At 39.1% G+C, this 20,593-nt stretch overlaps 1 protein-coding gene across 12 annotated transcripts in view; it reads left to right on the top strand.

Annotated features, from left to right (window-relative positions):
* The window catches only part of PDE4DIPP2 (phosphodiesterase 4D interacting protein), a 212,108-nt gene that overhangs the window by 104,433 nt on the left and 87,082 nt on the right, over positions 1-20,593 (top strand). For 11 of the 12 annotated variants that reach the window (XM_045081838.1, XM_045081829.1, XM_045081837.1 and 8 more), the window contains 4 exons: positions 461-537; positions 3,790-3,913; positions 4,106-4,281; positions 8,280-8,397. In XM_045081838.1, coding sequence (XP_044937773.1) covers positions 461-537; positions 3,790-3,913; positions 4,106-4,281; positions 8,280-8,397 — 495 coding nt within the window. The remainder of the gene's footprint in view (positions 1-460; positions 538-3,789; positions 3,914-4,105; positions 4,282-8,279; positions 8,398-20,593) is intronic. The other variant, XM_013045059.2, reaches the window with a different exon arrangement.

Genomic DNA, 20,593 nt, shown 5'->3' with positions numbered 1-20,593 from the left:
ATTTTTCAAAATCCAATTTAATGGTAAGGGCAGTGTATTGTTTTCAAAAACGTTTGCAACATAATTTCTTTAAATAATTAAGTCCCCAGTTATATTTAAGTTATAATTCTATATATAGCAATTTGGCATTCAGAAGCAGATTTACATGGGTAAGAAAAAGTTATTTTAATATACACACTATCCTCCGCTGCTTCAGAGAACAGACTTTGGTGGTGTTCTTCATCCAGGGGCAAGAATGAATGGCTTGGGAGAACAGATAAGTAGCTCCAGGGATATCCTAAAGCTGCATAGTCCATTCATCCTTGACTGGGTTACTGATCCATCTGAATCTTGTTTATATCATGGGTCGTGAAGAGGGCTGGGTTAAGCTGTAGACCAAGACAAGACTCAAGTAGGAACCTGGTTCCAGGACAGAGGGTGTGGGACAGTCAATGACAATTAATACCGGTGTGCTTTTCAGAACATCGAGCTGAAGGTTGAAGTAGAGAGCCTGAAACGAGAACTCCAGGACAAGAAACAGCATCTAGATAAAACATGGTGAGTTGCAGTTTAAAGCGGTTGAACTCTTGGTACTTTCAAGAGTCTGGTTTATTAATCTGAAAACAGTAGATTTGGAACCAAATTCCTTCATCTTAACTCTGGTATGTGATTGTTGTGGCCAATTTAGAAACTCAGACAATGTGCTTTCTTTCCCTTTCGCTCTCCCTGTTACTAGATCTGACAGACCTTGAGGTAGATTGGGAATTTACCTGGCTTAAGATTATAAACTTCATATTTAACAGTCAGCTGATAACATCAAGGGCTGGCATAGATTTGGGGGAAAGTGGACACTCTCATACACTGCTGGTGAGAGTGAATTATGGCAACATTTTTTGTACGTAGCACTACCTACCAAAGGGAAAAATACATGTTACCTTTGACCAGATAATCTCTAAAATGATTCTATCCCTCAAAAATAAAAGCACGAAGAAAAATAAAATAAAATAAAAGCACGATTATGAAAGAATAAATGCAGAAGGATGTTTACTACAAAAACATTTATATGGCAAAAATCTAGAAATAGCTATCTATTACCAGGGCAATGGTTGAATACATTTTGATATAACCATACTGTGGAATATTTTTCAATCATTTAAAAGAATGAGTTAGTACTATATTATTGTCTTGGTGGGAGGTCCCTGGTAGACTAAGCAATGTGGGCAACAGTGCTGGGTGATATTTACGATATAAGCCCCTTTGTGTAAAGATAGTCTCCTCTGTGTCTACATGTGTTTGCTTGATTATGCTTAAAAACAAACAAGCAAACAAACTAATTAACAAAAAACCTAGAGGTTTATATACCAAACTTTTAACATTAATTGTATCAGGGAAATGGGATTAAGAGTTTTTGTTGGGGAGAAGACTTGTTCATTTTTTTCTTTATATACTTTTGTATTGTTAAAATGGTTACTTTTATAATTTATTGATTTTGTCATTAAAAACCCCTTAGTTTTCAATAACAAGTATTGTTAAAATTGCTATTAAAATAATTTTTAGATTCTGTTCTGGGATCTGTATGCATTTAATCTCATCTGGCATTCCTTCTGTCTCTACAGTATTGCTTTTTTTTTTTTTAAGATTCTGTTTATTGATTTGACAGAGAGAGAGAGACAGTGAGAGAGGGAGCACAAGCAGGGGGAGCAGGAGAGGGAGAAGCAGACTCCTGGCTGAGCAGGGAGCCTGATGCAGGGCTCGATCCCAGAACGCTGGGATCATGACCTGAGCTGAAGGAAGATGCTTAACAACTGAGCTACCGAGGTGCTCCTCTGTAGTATTTCTTGATATTTAGGATGACAGTCCAGCAAGATCAGAATACTCAAAATCAGACTCAGTTGTACACATGATACTGGTATTACTAAAGATTTACTAAGTCATTAAATGAGCTAACAGACTTTAGGAAAACTTACAATTGAGAAATTAATTTTGAGATTTGTATAATGCTTTTAAAACATGTTTTATGTCAGTTTAACTTCTAATTGGATGACATTATCCTATTTTTAGAAATGAGAAAACTAAGGTACATTAAAGTCTTCTCAAATGAGTGGCAGAGCCCACATTTCTGGCATCAAGTTCAACGCCCTTGTGAATTTACAACAGCTGTAGCCTATTAAATCAGGCATTCCCTGCCAAGTTACTCTGAAAATATGTAACTTCTATTCTCAAGATATTGTAGTTAGCTGTTGTCTGTTGCATTTATCAAGGAATATGAAGTCGAAGTTAAAGTTGATGATTCTTTTTTTTTTTTTAAAGATTTTATTTATTTATTTGACAGACAGAGATCACAAGCAGGCAGAGAGAGAGGAGGAAGCAGGCTCCCTGCTGAGCAGAGAGCCCGATATGGGACTCGATCCCAAGACCCTGAGATCATGACCTGAGCCGAAGGCAGCGGCTTAACCCACTGAGCCACCCAGGCGCCCCAAAGTTGATGATTCTTGAAGTCCTGCCTTTTTTGCAGGTCTCGAGTTATTTTCTTGAGTTGTGTCCCTTGTACAACCAAGATCCTCTATTTCCACCCCCAGTCTGTATAATGATGTGTGAACTCCAGAAAATAGAGCCTCTGAGATGGTACCGAGTAGTGTCCATTATCAACCAAAGAATCCCATAATTTGGGAAAGCCCCCTTTGGTTTTTATAGACACAGACTTGTGGGTCAAACATTAAAGTACCACTGGGCTTGGTTAGAGCAACTTCGATTTATCATGAACCTATGAAGGCATAATATTGTTCTCTGCTTTGAGAACAAGAAGATGGTCCATGGTTCTCAACAAATGGCTTAAAACAGGAATACAACAAAACCGGAATTAAGATCATTCAGCACCTGATATTGCCTCCAAATTGTTAATCCTCAAATATCCAAGGGCAGCTGTTGTTAGCTATAAATAAGCTGGTGACACCTTACCCGCTTCATGCTAGTGCCTGGACATTCATTCCTAAGGACATCAGAGGAGCAAAGCTGGGCCAGAACCCTGAGCTTCATAGATTAAATGTCTGCTCTCTGCATGGGACCATGGGGAAACTGGATAGGTAACCCAAATTCAGGACAGCCTGTGGGCTACTGTTTGTAAAGGAAGAGAGCATTTCTGTGCCTGTCCAAATGGATATTCTGTCCCAGCACCCTAAATGGAAGGCACACTTTAAATTCAAATAGCAAGAAAGACAGGGAATTAGCAAAGCACTCTGGGAGAACAGTCTAAATGGAAGAGACCAGGGACAGAGGAACATGGATGTTGAATTCTGAACCATTTGATGCCTGCCTAGCTCCCAAATGAAAGATTCTCCTCTTGAAGTGATAGCGATAATGAAGCCTCTAGGAAGTCAAGTGTGTTCCGATTGACAAGCAACAAAAAAATTAGAGTTCCTGAAAGATTACCTGAAAAGTTTGAAAAAAGTTCCACAAGTAATTTCAGAGGGAAAAACACTCCATTTTTTTTTTTTCTCATCAGTGTGACTCTGGTTTTTTTTTTTTTTTTTTTAAAGATTTATTTATTTATTTGACAGAGAGAGATCACAAGTAGGCAGAGAGGCAGGCAGAGAGAGAGGAGGAAGCAGGCTCCCTGCCGAGCAGAGAGCCCAATGTGGGACTCGATCCCAGGACCCTGAGATCATGACCTGAGCTGAAGGCAGCAGCTTAACCCACTGAGCCAGCCAGGTGCCCTCGTCAGTGTGACTCTGAATTGCTGAAACAACCTAAATGGGTCCATTAGGTAAATTATATGACTAGATCTGACTGGCAAATGCTCTGTGGTTTCAGGGCTGATGTGGAGAATCTCAACAGCCATAATGAAGCTGAGCTCCGGCGCCAGTTTGAGGAGAGACAGCAGGAGACGGAGCATGTTCACGAGCTCCTGGAGAATAAGATTCAGCTGCTGCAGGAGGTGAGCCGGACTTTCAGAGATCCATGGCTCCGGACCCCTTTTCATCCATTTCCCGACTGCTCTGCCTCCCGGCATTCACCTTTTCTTTCCCTCCTTTCCTTCCCAGACTCATCCAAGTGTCCACAGTCTTGGGTTCCTAACCTGGGTGGGACTTCACAGCCTCTGCAAAAGAGTTTTCATTCTTTTTTGCAGGAATCCAGGCTAGCAAAGAATGAGGCCACGCGCATGGCAGCTCTGGTGGAAGCAGAGAAAGAGTGTAACCTGGAGCTCTCTGAGAAACTGAAGGGAGTCACCAAGGACAGGGACGAGGTATCAACGGCCCGGGTTGATCCTGACCAATACACTGAGACGCTGGCCCAGCGGGACAAGTAAGTGCCTCTGGTGCTCTGTTTGTCACTTGTCTTTTGCTTGTTTTTGAGGTGACAAAAGCATATATCAGCTGTGCTGGTCCATTTTAAGGCCCTAGAGTAGACCTTCATAATTTCCAAGATTTTATGGCCACCACAACCAAGGATTTTCTTTTTAGTGTTGAGTCTTCCACAGTATCCATTAACAGAATTCACTTCTTAGCTGTCAGGTATTAGTAGAATGGTCAGATGGTGGCAAAAAAGAGACATGGAATCACTTAGTTATGTTTATTGAGCACCTCCTACATGCCAGACACTGGCCTAAACACAAAAGTCACAGAGATGAAACACCCAGGTCCTCTCGGTGAAAAACATGCTATGTGACTTTAAGAAGTTCTCTGATAGAAGTAGCATGGGATGCTCTTGGAACATAGAGGATTCTCATCTGTTCCAGACTAAAAGAGTAAGGTGCCATTGAAAGTTTCCTGGGGGCAATGAAATCTGAGCTGGGTTTTAAAGAATGAATAGGAGTTCAAAGAAATAATATAGGAAAGGGAACGGCTCTGTGCCGATGAGAAATTACACAAGGGAGGCAGAGGGAATGGCATGTTTCAAGACCAGCAAATAGTTCTACATAACTAGAGCAGAGGGTCTGGGAAAGACTAGTGGGAGGCTAGCTACACTGGGAATAAGGTCTGATTGTGCTGGCTTTGTATGCCGTAAGGAAGTTGAGTTTTCTTCTAAAAGTAACTGGGCAATTATTGAGGTCACCTCTGTCCAGGTTAATGCAGCAACTTCCCAATTATTTCTTTACTTCCTGTCCTGTCACTCTCTATTTTATTATAACCTAACAATTCAGAAAAGTTCTGAAGTGGAAAATTCAACAGTATCAAACTGACACATAATTTAGGCCCTTAGATACATGGTACTATGTGGCTTAAAAATCATTCAGTAGTTTTTAACTGGATAGGTGAAAAACACACAGTGTACCTACAATGAGTAATGTGATCTTTTTGAGCCACAGATCTGATTACTGACATGGCAGAGTCATTTAAAATGCTCTCCAGAGGTGCCTGGGTGGCTGAGTCAGTTAAGTGTCCAACTCTTGGTTTTGGCCTAGGTCATGATCTCATGGGTTATGAGATCGAGCCCTGTGTCAGGCTCTGCGCTCAGCGGAGAGTCCACTTGAAGACTCTGTCTCTCTGCCTTTTATCCCACTTACTCTCTCTCCCTCAAATAAATAAATATTTTAAAAAAATTAAAATAAAATGCTCTCCAACACCTTCAGGAGGTAAGATCCATTCTTCTTAGCATGGTTGTCAAAGCCTTTTATGATCTGACCCCTGATTTTTCCCAGACTCATCCCCACCATGAACCCTTCACACTTCACTAGTCATTACATGACTAGTAATAACAATGATGACTAAAGTTTGGTTCACTCTTACAATACAGCTGAGCTGAGCACTATAATGTTGTTTAGTTCTCCTAACAACCCTAGAGGTAGGGATTATTATACTTTATAAATGAAGAAACTGGCATTGAGAAAGTTGTGTAACATGGCTGCAAGCATTGTAGGCATCTAAATCCTGAATTCACACATTGCCTCCAGAAGCAAATACCGCTATGTCAGGTCTCCTGATTTTTGCTTATGCTCTTCCTTCTGTGGAAAGCATCTGCTGTGTTTTTCCTTCCTGGTGAACTCCTATTCATACTTCAAAACTCACACAGGCATCACTTCTGTGAGTGCTTTTGTGACAGAATAATTAAGTCTCTATATTTTTGCCTTGTTTTATGCACACAACCATTATTGTACAGTTCTCAGTGTCATATTATATTTGATTTCAGATTTTCCCTGCTAGGTTCCCTGAAATTCATGTCTCATGTCTGTGTCCCAACAAACACTTGTTAAACAAACGAAACATGTGACCAATAAGTTAGGGAGTTTATATCAAATGGCCTTATCAACTTTGTACTGTAAAATAGGAGAATAGATCATCTATAAAGACTGAGGGTCAAAGGGATAAGTAAGGTTGGAGGCTTGAGAAAAAAATGAATGTTCTAGCATAGATACCATGGGGAATTTGATATGGAATCCATATTCATCATCATAATTATTCCTTTTTATTTACCTATTTATTTTATTTTATTTACCTACCTAGAGAGAGAGGCACTGAGAGACAGCATGAGAGGGAAAAAGGTCACAGGGAGAATCAGACTCCCCGTAGAGGTGGGAGCCTAATGTGGTACTCGATCCCAGGATTCCGGGATCATTACCTGAGCTGAAGGAAGTTGGTTAACTGAGCCACCCAGATGCCCTACTTTTTTTTTTTTTTTTTTTTTTTTTTTTTTTTGAGAGAGAGTGAGAGAGAGCATAAGCAGGTGGGGAGGGTAAGGAGGAGCAGAGGAAGGAGAGAGGGAATCCTAAGCATGCTCCACACCCAGTATGGACCCTGACTCAGGGCTTGATCTCACCCCTGAGATCACTCTTGATCTCACCCCTCGAGCCAAAATCAAGAGTTGGGTGCTTAGCTGACTGAGCCATCCAGGTGCCCCTCATCATCATAATTACTATTATAGCTTGCATTTGCATGATATTTTTAAGTTTTTAAAGTTCTTTTAAAGTTCCTACACAAATCTTAGCTAACCCTCAAGCCTTAATTAATTTATAATTTATAAATTAATTTATAAATTTTAAATTTTAAATAAATTATAAAATTTAAATAAATTTATAATTTGTCTATGTGCTCCCTATTTGACTTTTGGGCACCTCTCACATTTCTCCCAACTATTTCCCTCCCAAGGTATTATCCCTACCTTACACACCTACATAAGAATAATAATGACAATTGGAAATATTTCGTTTAGTACCAGTGTGTTTTCCAAGGACAGTTATCTCTTGTAATCTAAGACTCAAGAGAAACAGCAAGATATACTTTGCACATAGCAGATGAGGAATAGCTGTTGATTGGAAGCTGTAGTTTGTATACTTCAGCACGCTGTGCGTGGTCTGATAATCTAAATCCAAGTCTGAATTTCCAGCCTCTTCTTTAGCCTCACCTCTCCCCTGCAGCCTTTGTTTCAGTGACTCTTCCCCCAAAATATCTTGTATCTTTATGACTTTGTTCCTTGATTCAAGTTCCTCCCTGTACCTGGAAAACAGTGCAGTTTTCCAAATCTTGTCTCCTGAAGTCCCACAGACTGTTTCAAGTTCAGTGACTCACTCTTTCTTCCTACAGTTCCACGCCAGCGCTCAGTGTACTCTATATAAGGTGGGCACCTGTTTCATGGTAGCACTCCTTACATTCTGTTACTGTTATTTGTTTCTGTAGCTGTGTCTCCCCACTTCCCAAACCTCTGACATAACACACACACACCAAAAGAATTTAAGTTTCGACAGGACAGAGGGTTGTCTGGGTGGCTCAGTCAGTTGAGCATCCGACTCTTGATTTGGCTCAGGTTATGAGATCTCAGGATTGTGGGACTGACCCCTGCATCAGGCTCTGTGCTCAGCTGGGAGTCTGCTTGAGATTCTCTCCCCCTCTTTCTTTGCCTCTCCTTCCCGCTCTCTTTCTAAAATAATAAATAAATAAATCTTGTAAAAAGTTTCTACAAAGCAGAGATTGTATGCTTTCCAACTTTATATTCCCAGGTATTGGGTAGGGTATGTGAGTTTATATAATGGTTATCCAGAAATTATTTCTTGAATGGAACAATAACAACCAGAAACACGGCTTCTGGGCTCTTATTATAAGAGTTACACACCTATGGTCTGTAGATCCATGGGTCAGCTTCAGGAGGTCTGTGAACCTAGTGAATATGTAAGCAGAAGGTCATGTGTGTACATAGTAGGGGGCTACAGCAGAGAACATGTGGCCTTCTGAGAAAAAGTATGAGTTCCGTGACCCACAAAGGTAAAAACTGACTGGACTCGATTATGCTGTCTTTGGAATGGGCTGAATAATAAAGGCAATAATAGTATCATGACCGTAAGTGTTGTTCTGACTTTTTCTTTGCTCCAGAAGAATTGAAGAACTGAATCAGAGCCTGGCTACCCAGAAGCAGCTCGTAGAACAGCTGTCTCAAGAGAAACAACAACTGCTCCATCTGTTGGAGGAGCCAACTAGCATGGATGTGCAGGTGAGGTGTGGGCAGAGCTTTTTGCCTCTGTGTTCATCATCTCTTGCTGCATAAGAAATGACTACAGATTTAGTAGATTACCATGACATACATTCATCGTCCCACAGTTTGTGGGTCAGGGGTCCAGGCATGGCTTCGCTGGGTTCTCTTTGCCAGCATTTCACAAATCTGAAATCAAGGTATGAGCAAACTGCTTTCTTATCAGGAGAGTCACTTAGGGAAGGATCGTCTTCTAAGTCTCCTAAGATTGTTGGAAGAATTTATTTCTGAGTGGCTGTAGGGGTTGTGGCAGCTTGCTTCTTCATAGCCAGCAGCAGAGCGAAAGGGGGTTCCTTTGCTTCTCTACCTCTACACAGTCTTTTAAGAGACTTACCTGATTGGGTCAGGCCTACAGTTATAACCCTTTTGGTTAACTGAAAATCAACTGAGTAGGGACCTCAGCTGTATGTACAAGATCCATTCACTTTTGCCATGTAACGTAGCACAACTATGCAACTATATTCCCTCCTCTTTGCCATGTTCTAGTCCTTAGAAACAAGTTGTCGGTCTCACCCACACTCAAGAAGTAGGGATTATGTGAAGATGTGGTGGCTACCGGGGTGGGAAGCACTGGGGCCATTAGAATTTTGCCCACCACCCTGAGTGATTTATAATTGTACAGAATGTTTAATGTGGGTTCTTTCTCAGTTAATGTTGTTTTTATTTATTTATCATTTTAATTCCAGTATCATTAACCAACAGTATTATATTAGTTTCAAGTGTGCATAATGCTGTTTTAATATACTTTTTTAAGATTTTATTTATTTATTTGACAGACAGAGATCACAAGCAGGCAGAGAGGCAGGCAGAGAGAGAGGGGAGGAAGCAGGCTCCCTGCGGAGCAGAGAGCCCAATGCGGGGCTCGATCCCAGGACCCTGGGATCATGACCTGAGCCGAAGGCAGAGGCTTTAACCCACTGAGCCACCCAGGCGCCCCAATGCTGTTTTAATATTGAAGAATTCTTACTGTGGTATAAAAATTGTGTTAGTCTATATTGTTGCCCTTGAAGTTACCTCAGAGTATACTCTCCTCTTCCCTTCAACTTTTAACTTTGTAAAAAGGTATTTCCTAAAAGAACCCTAGAATATATCTTTGCCCAAGCAGCATAAACAATTACTGAGTATTCTTACAGGTCTTAGAGCAGTGGGGTTTAACTTCTTGGTTCACATCTAGAGAGCTGGGAGTCAGGATGAAAGGAACAGGGAGAAGAACTAGGCTAAAGCAGTGCTTCCTATCTTTTCTGTGTCATGGCACAAACAGGAAATGATAATATTTGTAAGGTACAGTGGTAAGTGGATGGAGCTTCTTACTTGGAGGTCGTCAGTCTGGGCGCTTGAGCCATGACAAGGCCGGAAGAAATCACTATTTCAGCTGTACTTGTAAACTTCTTGGACTGTGACTTTGGTTAGAAAGCTTTGGTTAACAAATTCGGGAAATGATGCATATACATGTAATTATGGTTCAGCACATATTGTAGCATTTTCTGCGGGCTCGGTGCTGCTCTACCAACCTTATATATTAACTCAAATTAATATAAGCCCTTAACATATGAGATATAATAAGAATAATTTATAATAAAATGGTGTTTATTTAAAAATATACATTGCACATGTATATATATATACACACACGAGTATATACATATGTATAGTATGTATATGCATACACACACATACACACATACATGATCACAATTATATTAGCAGACATAAAGAAAGAGTCAGGTGCTTGTATCTGTAGGGAAAACTAAGCGACTGTCATAGCTTCGAATGTAGCCTGATGCAGTCATGTTATACTGGTGATTCAAAAACAGCAAGGGGAATGCGATTAGTAAATGAGGGTGACATTGCCAAGGTGAAAAACTCTTGGTAAATTTCCAAACAGTAGAAAAATCAACTCTTTCTTCATTTTCATAGCAGTTCCATTCATGGAAAACTCACTGTATATTAACATTGTGTATATATATATAAATATATATAGCAGAATTCCATTGTATGTTCAGGTGATTATATAAAGTTGTATTACCTCACCAGTGCCCCATGGAACATTTAAAAGTCATTCAGTAATGAAAGCACAAAACAAAACTTCACATTTTAATCCTACAGAGTTACCAATAATACTAATACTGTTTCTACTACAATCAAAATGGTAACATGTTGGTAATGGAAAGCAACATAATTTTATTGGAAGTGGAAAAAAATTTTTTAAGAGTGAGAAAATACATGGGTGTGCATGTGTGCATACTTAAGTGTGCAAGCAGGGGTGAGAGGGAGAGGGAGAGAGGGAGAGAGAGAGAGAGGGAGAATCTTAAGCAGACTCCATATCCAGCATGAGCAGGTCACAGGGCTCCATCTCACAACCCTGAGATCATGACCTGATCTGAAATCAAGAGTCAGACGCTCAACCCACTGAGTTACCCAGGGACCCCTACAGTGAAAATACATTTTTTAAAGATTTTATTCATTTATTTGAGAGAGAGAGAAAGAGAGAAAGTGTGTGCAAGATTGGGGGAGAGGCCATGGGGCGAGGGGAGAAGCAGACTCCCCACTGAGCATGGAGCAAGATGTGGGGCTTGACATGGGACTTGATCCCAGGACCCTGAGATCATGACCTGAGCTGAAGGCGGACGCTGAACCAATTGAGCGGTGCCCCTGGAGACCCAGCTTTTATTGAGTGTCCATGAGACCGTGTGATGCTGCTAGCCAGTGAAGGGAAAGAGGAATGGAAAAGAGGAAGGATCCATTTTTGAGTCCTGATCCTGCTCTAAACACCATGTGGAGGCCTGAACATTCAGTTTTTTTCCAGCTTTCATTACAACCTGTGAACTAGGTAGGATAAAGCTCCCTTTGTAAGTAGGGAAACAAATACTTAGATTAAGTGATGTAACCTAAGTTATTAAGGCAGTAGGTGGTGAGGTAAGAATTTGAACATAGGTTTATGTGGGTTCATACCCATATTTACACTGCTGTTCTGAAGAGCTAGTATCACAAATGTACATGTGTGTGACTGACCAAAAGAGATCTATTGACAAAGTTCAAAACCAGCTCTCAGAATATCAGTGAGCCAAAATTTCTGGAATTTTTCAGTGAAACTACCCATAAAATAATAATTCCTCATTCTTCCCTTTCCTAGTTCCTGATAACCTCTGTTATAATGAATTAATGAATTTGCCTTAATGAATTTGCTTGTGTTATGCATTTCATACAGACTGGAATCAGGTAGATGATAGATAGATAGATAGATAGACAGATAGATAGGTAGACAGATGTCACTAAGAATTTGGAACAATGCTTTGCCCGGCTCATTGCAAATTACATAGCACCCATTGCTCCAGTCATCATGGTGATGACAATAAAAACAAGAAACACCCCATGAATTTGCAAAATGCGGTTTAGGAGATGATATAGTCACTCAGTAAGAACCACTAGTCTGGGGGCTGTAGCTTCCAAAGGGTTTATCGTCCAATAAGAGATTGGCATGTAAAAAAGAACAAAATACAGAGTGATAAATGAAGAGATAGAAATATATGTACAGTGGGAAAGGAACCCACAGATGGCAGGGATTAACTCTACCTTTGAAAGTCAAAGAAGCCTCACCTGGAAGTTGCTCGTGACCTGGACCTTAAAGGCGGAGTACTCCAGGCAGAAAATAGAAATACATCATAGGCAGGTACAGTATATACAGTGATATGGAACATAGTTAAGGAATTGGGAGAAACTGGTATTACCAGGTATATACTAAGTGTTATAGAATGATAGAAGACATAACTGGGACATTTCGTAAGTGTCAAGCTAAGGACTTCCTGTTATAAGAAACAGAGAGTTAAAGAAAAAAAAAAAGCTAAGCTAGGGGGAATAAAAGCATATGATTTGCATTTTAGAAAGACAATCCTGTGGGCTCTTTAGAAGGAGGGCTAACTGAGCAGATAATTGATGTCATCTCATGAGAGCAAATCATGGTTTGACACCGCTATTAACTGCTTGATCTAATCCATTCTTGAATTAGGGGCCAAGAACATTAGAAAACCAGTTATAAAGTACTTTGTCTCCCCCCTCTGTCTACAGTCACGTGTGACAACTCTTGCTATCTGTGACAACTGAAGCCTGCGTTGTGGGCGTCATCCTTGTCTGCCAGGAGCAGCATCTTACTCCCCCCGCATCCTCAACCTTTGTCTGCCAGGCCATCTCTCACCACAGAAGCCACACCCCCACGATGTGGAAGGCCCAAGTTCATTTTCAAGGCTCTGGGCCTGCTCGGCAAACACTTAAGAATTCCCTCATCTCCAGCAAAGCCATCCCTAGAGTTCTGGAGACTGACTCATTTCCTCTACCTCCTCTGACCCCTCACAGCTGAGAATACCACAGTTGGGCTTTAGAAGAAGGGAAGCTCACAGACGTTACACATCTAGGTTTGAGTTGTCCAAGTGGAAACTCTTCTCTTATGCCATTTCCCATAGATGAGTACTTCTCATGTAATCTCAAATCTGAAAGTCTGGACTGAGTATAATCTCTAAGTACAGGAAGTTTCATTTCAGAGCCTTCCATTTCTCAAAAAGAGACAGTTTTGATCAAGATTATTTAATTTAATTGATTTTACTATCCCTCTAGCTGTTTTCTTTTTCCATTCCACCATAATATTGTACATTCATTTTAGCCATACTTATACAGTAGTATGACCTTCTATCATATAGTTAACCCACAGAACAGCAACAAAGAAAGCCATAAACTTGACACGCCACCAATTGACATCATTCCATGTTTGCTTCCAATCACCCCTTGTCCATTCAGATCAAGAGCATGTCATTGTGAGCCGAGAACTCAGGAGCTTTTGGATATAGCTGCCATGCTGAAGCAACATGTCCACATCTTTTTTAGTAAAAAGAAAAGCTAACAAAGTGAAGTTTTACAAAGCATTTTTCTCTTCCTTCGTGAGTGTATTCACAAAGTTGCAAATGAAAGACCTGCACTCTGAAAAACTGGTGATAGTTCCAGTTACTGACATGATTCCCTTTTATGGGAGAGTAGAAGCTTCATTTCAAAGAACCCTTTAAATGAAACCAGACCTACAGGGTATGAATGCAAGGAGCAACGATGTACTTGCAGAGGAAGGTCTGGAAGAATTCTTGTTTTATTTCATTTTTCCATTCTCCAGTTTCCCCCCAGTGTAATATTTATTAACATGTAAAGAAATGTTGCCTTACAAAATGAAAGAGGACAATAGAATTAGGGTGAGATATCCAGTAAGCAATCAGGACCTCCCACTCATACAAATCAGCAGACGCTCAATCCATTGCATTTATGCCTTGTTTGGAACCTAATGTAAATAACACTGCATGCAGTGAGGCGTATTCTTAAAATAGCAAACATTCCAGTGTTACCATGGAGAGATCTGATGTGGAGGTTAAAACAAGAACACTCACTGCTCATGGCAGAGACTGAAAACCTTGCAGGGATTAGGAGCTTGGGCAGCTCCAACTAACTTCATATAAGGAGATCTTTCAAAGCAGTTTTACAGTATCTTCTTCTTAAAACTGGTGAATGTTGAAGGTGGAGACTTATAAATCCTCATTCAACCTCACTGTCTCCCAGACATAACCTTTACTGGTAACGTGTCTCAGCAAAAGGCCTCATCATCTAAGGCAATTGTAGTCCTGACCCTTTAGAGCAGCAAAGGTGGTGGAAAAATAAGGGATTTTATTACCACTTCATGAAAATTATTAACTGAGAATTTATAATGCACAAATTACTGTAACATGAAGGAATAAAGAACACAAAGATGCATAAGGTTTAGTCTCTGCCTTTAGAGATGATAGTCTAATTGGAAGGTAAGGAAGCCCCTGATGGAGACAAAATATAAAGCAGTAGAGAAAGAACAAAAGGTCATGAGCTGGGGTAGGCAGTGAAGATTTTGATCTGTAAGAAATGAGTAGAATTTTAGTAAGATGAAAAGGAAAGGCATTGATTTACTCATTTAGTCATTCAATGACTATTTATTGATATCTAGAAACATATTGTCCAAAGTACCTCAAAAAAAACAATAGATGGATGAAACCAGGAGCTGGTTCTTTGAAAAAGTAAACAAAATTGATAAACACTTAGACTCATTAAAAGAAAAAGAAAAAGAAGACACAGAGAGCAAGAGCAAGAGTTGGGAGAAGGAGAGGAAGAGAAAGAGGACTCAAATAAAATCAGAAAAGAAGAAGGGAAATAACAACTGATACCACAGAAATACAAAGGATTATAAGAAAATACTGAGGGGCGCTGGGTGGCTCAGAGGGTTAAAGCCTCTGCCTTTGGCTCAGGTCATGATCCCAGAGTCCTGGGATCAAGCCCCGCATCGGGCTCTCTCCTTGGTGGGGAGGCTGCTTCCTCCTCTCTCTCTGCCTGCCTCTCTGCCTACGTGTGATCTCTGTCTGTCAAATAAATAAATAAAATCTTAAAAAAAAATATTGAAAAATTTATGCCAAGAAATTGGAGAACCTGTAAGAAATGGATAAATTTCTAGAAACATATAATCTTCCAAAACTGAATCAGGAAGAAATAGAAAATTCGAACAGACCAATTACTAGCAATGAAATTGAAAATACTGTAACGCTGAAAAATTAAAAAAATAAAAATAAATAAAATTCATAAAAAAGACATTGATGAAAGAAATTGAAGATGACACAAATGAAAAGATATTCTATGCTCATAGATTGAAAGAACCAATATTTATTAATTAAAATTAATTAATAATCATTATTAATTTATTAAATTCACAGTAATTTATTTTTATTGTGTTATGTTAGTCATCATTAGTTTTTGATGTAGTGTTTCATGATTCATTGTTTGTATATATGGGCTTCATGCAATCCGTGCCCTCCTTAATACCCATCACCAGGCTCACCCATCCCTCCCACCACCCTTCCTTCTAAAACCCTCAGTTTGTTTCCTGGTAAGATATAGTGTGGCAGGTACAATCGCTCATGAAGAAGAATAAATATGGTTAAAATATCCATACAACCCAAACCAGTCTACACATTTAATGCAGTGTCTATCAAAATACCAACAACATTTTTCACAGAACTAGAACAAATAATCTTAAAATTTGTATGGAATCACAAAACACCCTGAATAGCCAAAGCAGACTGGAAAAAGAAAAGCAAAGCTGGAAGGATCACAATCACAAATTTCAAGATATGTTACAAAGGTGTAATGATCAAAACAGTATGATGCTGGCACAAAAACCGACACTTAGGTCATCATTGGAATAGAATAGAGTCCAGATAATCTGTGACAAAGTAGGCAAGAATATACAGTGGGGAAAAGATAGTCTCTTCAGTAAATGATGCTTGGAAAACTGGACAGCTATATGCAAAAGAATGAAACTGAACCACTTTGTTACACCATACACAAAAATAAACACAAACTGGATTAAAGACTGACATGTGAGACCTGAAATCATAAAAATCCTAGAAGGAAACATAGGCAGTTATCTCTTTGACATTGGTCATAGAAATATTTTCCTAGATATGTCTTCTTACTCAAGGGAAAAGAAAAGGAAAATTAAACTATAGGGACTATACCAAAATAGAAGGCTTTTGCACAACAAAAGAAACCATCAACAAAATAAAAATATCAACCAACTGAATGGGCAAAGATATTTGCAAATAATATATTTAATAAGGGGTTAATATCTAAAATATATGAAGATAATATACAACTCAACACCAAACCCCCCAAATAATCCAATAAAAAAAAAAATGGGCAGAAGACCTGAATAGAGATTTTTCCAAAGAAGATAGACAGATGGCCAATAGACACATGATCATCAGGATATCACTGATCATCAGGAAAATGCAAATCAAAACCACAATCAGATATCACTTCACATTTGTTAGAATGTCTAAAATCAAAAACACAAGAAATAACAAGGTTTGGTGAGCAAGAATTTGGAAATAAAGGAACCCTGGTAGGGATGCAAGCTGGCAGCCCTTGTGGAAAACAGTTTGGAGGTTCCTTGAAAAATTAAAAATAGAATTACCTTGGGTTATGAACATTGGGGAGGTATGTGCTATGGTGAGTGCTGTGAAGTGTGTAAGCCTGATGATTCACAGACCTGTACCCCTGGGACCAATAATACATTATATGTTAATTAAAAAAACATTTTATTAAAAAAAAAGAATTATCATATGACCCAGTAATTCTGTTACTGGGTATTTATCAAAAAAAAAACAAAAACACTAATTTGAAAAGATAAATCACTTCTTTATTTATGGTAGCATTATTTACACTAGGCCGGATATGGAAGCAGCGCTTGGGTCCATTGATAGATGAATGGGTAAAGAGAATGCAGTATATATATACAATGGAATATTACTCAGCCATAATAGGAGTGAAATCTTGTCATGCAACAACATGGTGGACCTAGAGCATTTTATACTGCATGAAATAAGTCAGACAGAGAAAGACAAATACCATATTATTTTGTATATATGTGGAATCTCAAAAGCAAAACAAACAGACTCATAAATACAGAGGACAAACTGGTGGTTGTCAAATAAGGGTGGTGAGGGGAGGGCAAAGTAGGTGAAAGGGATTATGAAGTACAAATTTCCAGTTATAAAATAAATAAGTCACAGAGATGAAAAGTATGGCATAGGGAATATAGTCGATAATACTATAATAATCGTATGGTGACAGATGGTGACTGTACATATTGTCAACATTGAATAATGTATAGAATTGTTGACTCATTATGTTATGTACCTGGAACTAATAGACTATTACATGTCAACTATATTTCAATAATAAATACTTTAAAAATACTTGAAAGAAGAAAGGCAAGAGCCTTTCCCCTTAAGGAGCTTGTATCTAATAAGGAAGATAAATAGCCAAGTGATCAAACAAATAACTAATTGCAAATTGTAATAAGTACTTTGAAGAAAACAAAGAGCAGGGATTAGCCAACTGTTTCTGTAAAAGAACAGATGGCAAATAATTTAGACCTTGCAGGTCATAAGGTTTCTGCCATCAGCACAAACATAGCCATACACAATACATAAATGAGTTGGCATGTATGTTCCAATAAAACTTTATTTACAAAAATAGGTCGGGGAGAAATTTAGTCCACAGTTCATAGTTTGCTGAACCCTAAAAGAGAATTAGGGAGAATGAGTGTGGGGGTATTATAGGTAAGGAAGATGGTAAATTTTTTTTTTAAAGATTTTATTTACTTATGACAATGAGAGAGGTAACACAAGCACAGGGGAGCTGGACAGGGAGAAGCAGGCTCCCTGATGAGCAGGGAGCCTAATATGGGGCTCAGTCCCAGGATGCTGGGGTCATGACCTGCCAAAGGCAGATGCTTAACAACTGAGCCACCCAGGTGCTCTGGAAGATGGTAATTTTGAGATGTCTCTGACCTATCATATGCAGATATGAATAAGTAGTTGGCTATTTCAGATTTGAGCTCAGAGGAAATTCTGGGATAAAGATATAAATGGAAAGTTACTGGTATAAAGATGGGAAAGGATAAGATGATATGGAAAGAAAATAAAAATAGGTAAAAAGGTCTAGGACTGAGCCTCAGTGAACACCTACCAAAAGTTCGAAGTGGGTATGACTCTTAGTTCACAAATTCAGTTGTGCAGGAAATACCACGTTTCTTCACTTTCTTTCAATCGATTGAATGTTACCCTGAGTCCTTATCTTAATCAGGCTAGCAGGAAGTTCAAAATCATCCATTTGGTACATATATTCCTCCCTATTCTCTCAGTTACATGAAAGTGAAGGTTTTTATCAGGTACCAAAGAATCAAGGGATTACTCTTACCATTGGTCTGCCCTGGAAGTACCCCTTCCCCAACAAGCATGGTTCTGCCAACTCTAACAGCTTAGAGTCTTTTATGAAGCCAGAACCCCGTGATCTAGAGTCCAGCCTTTCCAAGTCACCTACTGCCTTCTCACCCCAGGTCCTGCTGCTTCTCTGCACATTAATATGGAATGGAGGTGGCTCCCTGTTATTCTCTGATCCCCGGTCTCTTTCTGAAATGAGTGAAATCTAACACCCTCCTTTTCTGTTGACCTCAAAGAACTCTTTCTCCTCTTCCCCACTGGGACATCTGGCTTAATCTTCTCACTTGGTTTAGAATTTTTATTAAAGTCAGGAAATGCATTTGACTTCAGCTTCTGCTCTTTGCTCTGCAAAAATTTCCAAGTTAAGGGCCTGACCATCAGATTATAAAAGAGGAAGGTGGGGCATACAGTTAATAAAGCAGTTTAATATCCTGTCATCACGCCATAGGATTAGGGAAGGAGTATGTAGTTGAAAGATGAGATGTAGTTGAAAAGTAGATTAGGATCTTTCTGTAGAGAGATTGAAATGCCATGCTGATGAAGTTTTGGACTTCATCCTATAGTGGATAATGATGAATCTTTACTATAAATATTCTGGAAATAGTATGGAGGATGATTAGAGGGTAAGCTTCTAAGCCTAGTGACATGGTTCAGGTTTTAGGTTTCAAGAGCCTGAAATAGAAAATGTAGTGAAAATGTGAAGCAACATTTCTGAACATGCTAGAGATGTTCAGAGAAAAAAATCCCAAATTTAGTGTTTAACTTGATAGGGAAGGATTCTGAGGAGTTAAAGGTAACAACTCTGAAATTTACAAGTCAGAAGTGTACAAGTTACAGTTACAGAAAGTGATATGCCTGACCTTCTCTTTCCTGCTAATCTCTCCCTAGCTTTTGACAAATGTTAACTGTCTCTCTCATTCTTGAAACTCTGTCCCCATCTCACCTGTGCTTTGATTGTGGAAGAGCCTCACTTGTTTTTTTTTCCACTTAGTTTTCTCAGTCACCTAGACTCATCATGTTCCTGATCAAATTTTTCATTATCTTTTTGTAGATGGACTCAACTCTCACATTTCTGCTCATTTAGATCATGTTTTCTACCAGTCTTTGAGACCAAAAACCTAATCTTCATCTTTAATCCTTTTCCTTCATCCTCTATAGGTCGTCAAGTCCTGCTGTTCATTCCTTCAAAATAATTCTCACATTTACCACTTTCTATTTATACACCAGACTAATTTTTTTTAACTTAAATTCAAATATTTAACATATAGTGTATTATTTGTTTCAGGGGTACAGGTGATTCGTCAGTCTTATATAATACCCAGTGGTCATTACAACACATACCTTCCCCAATGTCCATCACCCAGTTACCTCATCCCTATACCCCCACCCTTCAGCAACCCTCAGTTTGTTCCCTTTGATTAAGAGTTTCTTATGGTTTGTCTCCCTCTCTGGTTTCATCTTATTTCATTTTTTCCTCTCTTCTTCTATGATCCTCTGCATTATTTCTTAAATTCCACATATTAATGAGATCATATATTGTCTTTCTCTGACTTATTTCACTTAGTGTAATACCCTCTAGTTCCATCCACATCATTGCAAATGGAAAGAGTTCATTTTTTGATAGCTGCATAATATTTCATTGTGTGTATATGTGTGTGTGTGTGTATATATATATATGTATATTTTATATATATTTACCCATTCATCTATTGATGGACATCTGGACTCTTTCCATAGTTTGGCTATTGTGGACATTGCTGCTATGAACATTGGGGTGCAGTTGCCTCTTCAGATCATTACATTTGTATCTTTGGGGTAAATACCCAATAGTGCAATTGCTGGGTCACAGGGTAGCTCTATTTTCAGCTTATTGAGGAATCTCCATATTGTTTTCTAGAGTGGCTGCACCAACTTGCATTCCCACAGACTTTTTTTTTTATTACCCCGCAGATGAATAACTACAATGGCTTTTTAGCAGGTCTTCTTATAACCATTCCAAAATCTTGCCCTGAAATTCCAGTTCATCCTGTTCTCTGGCTAATCTTTCCAAGGTGAAGTTTTCACCATGCCATTCTTTGTTCAAGTTCATAACATTAAGTCCAAAATCTTTTGTCTTTTCTGAACATTAAATTCTAGTTGCCAAAACTTCCATAGCACCACAGCATAGCATCTGGCTTACAGTTGGCTCTCCTTATGTATTCTCTGAATGAGCAATTATAGAGGATAAGTTTTATAAAGTAGGATGAACCAGGCCATTTAGATGCTCCTCAAAATCCCCAACATCTGCCTTTACCTACAGGTTAGCACTGTATCTAACCCAC

Source organism: Mustela putorius, unplaced genomic scaffold, assembly GCF_011764305.1.
Source record: "Mustela putorius furo isolate JIRA1106 unplaced genomic scaffold, ASM1176430v1.1 tig00000585_pilon_pilon_pilon, whole genome shotgun sequence".
Lineage (NCBI taxonomy): Eukaryota > Metazoa > Chordata > Mammalia > Carnivora > Mustelidae > Mustela > Mustela putorius.
The sequence above is the reverse complement of the archived record's forward strand: the minus strand, read 5'-3'. Positions and strand labels throughout refer to the sequence as shown.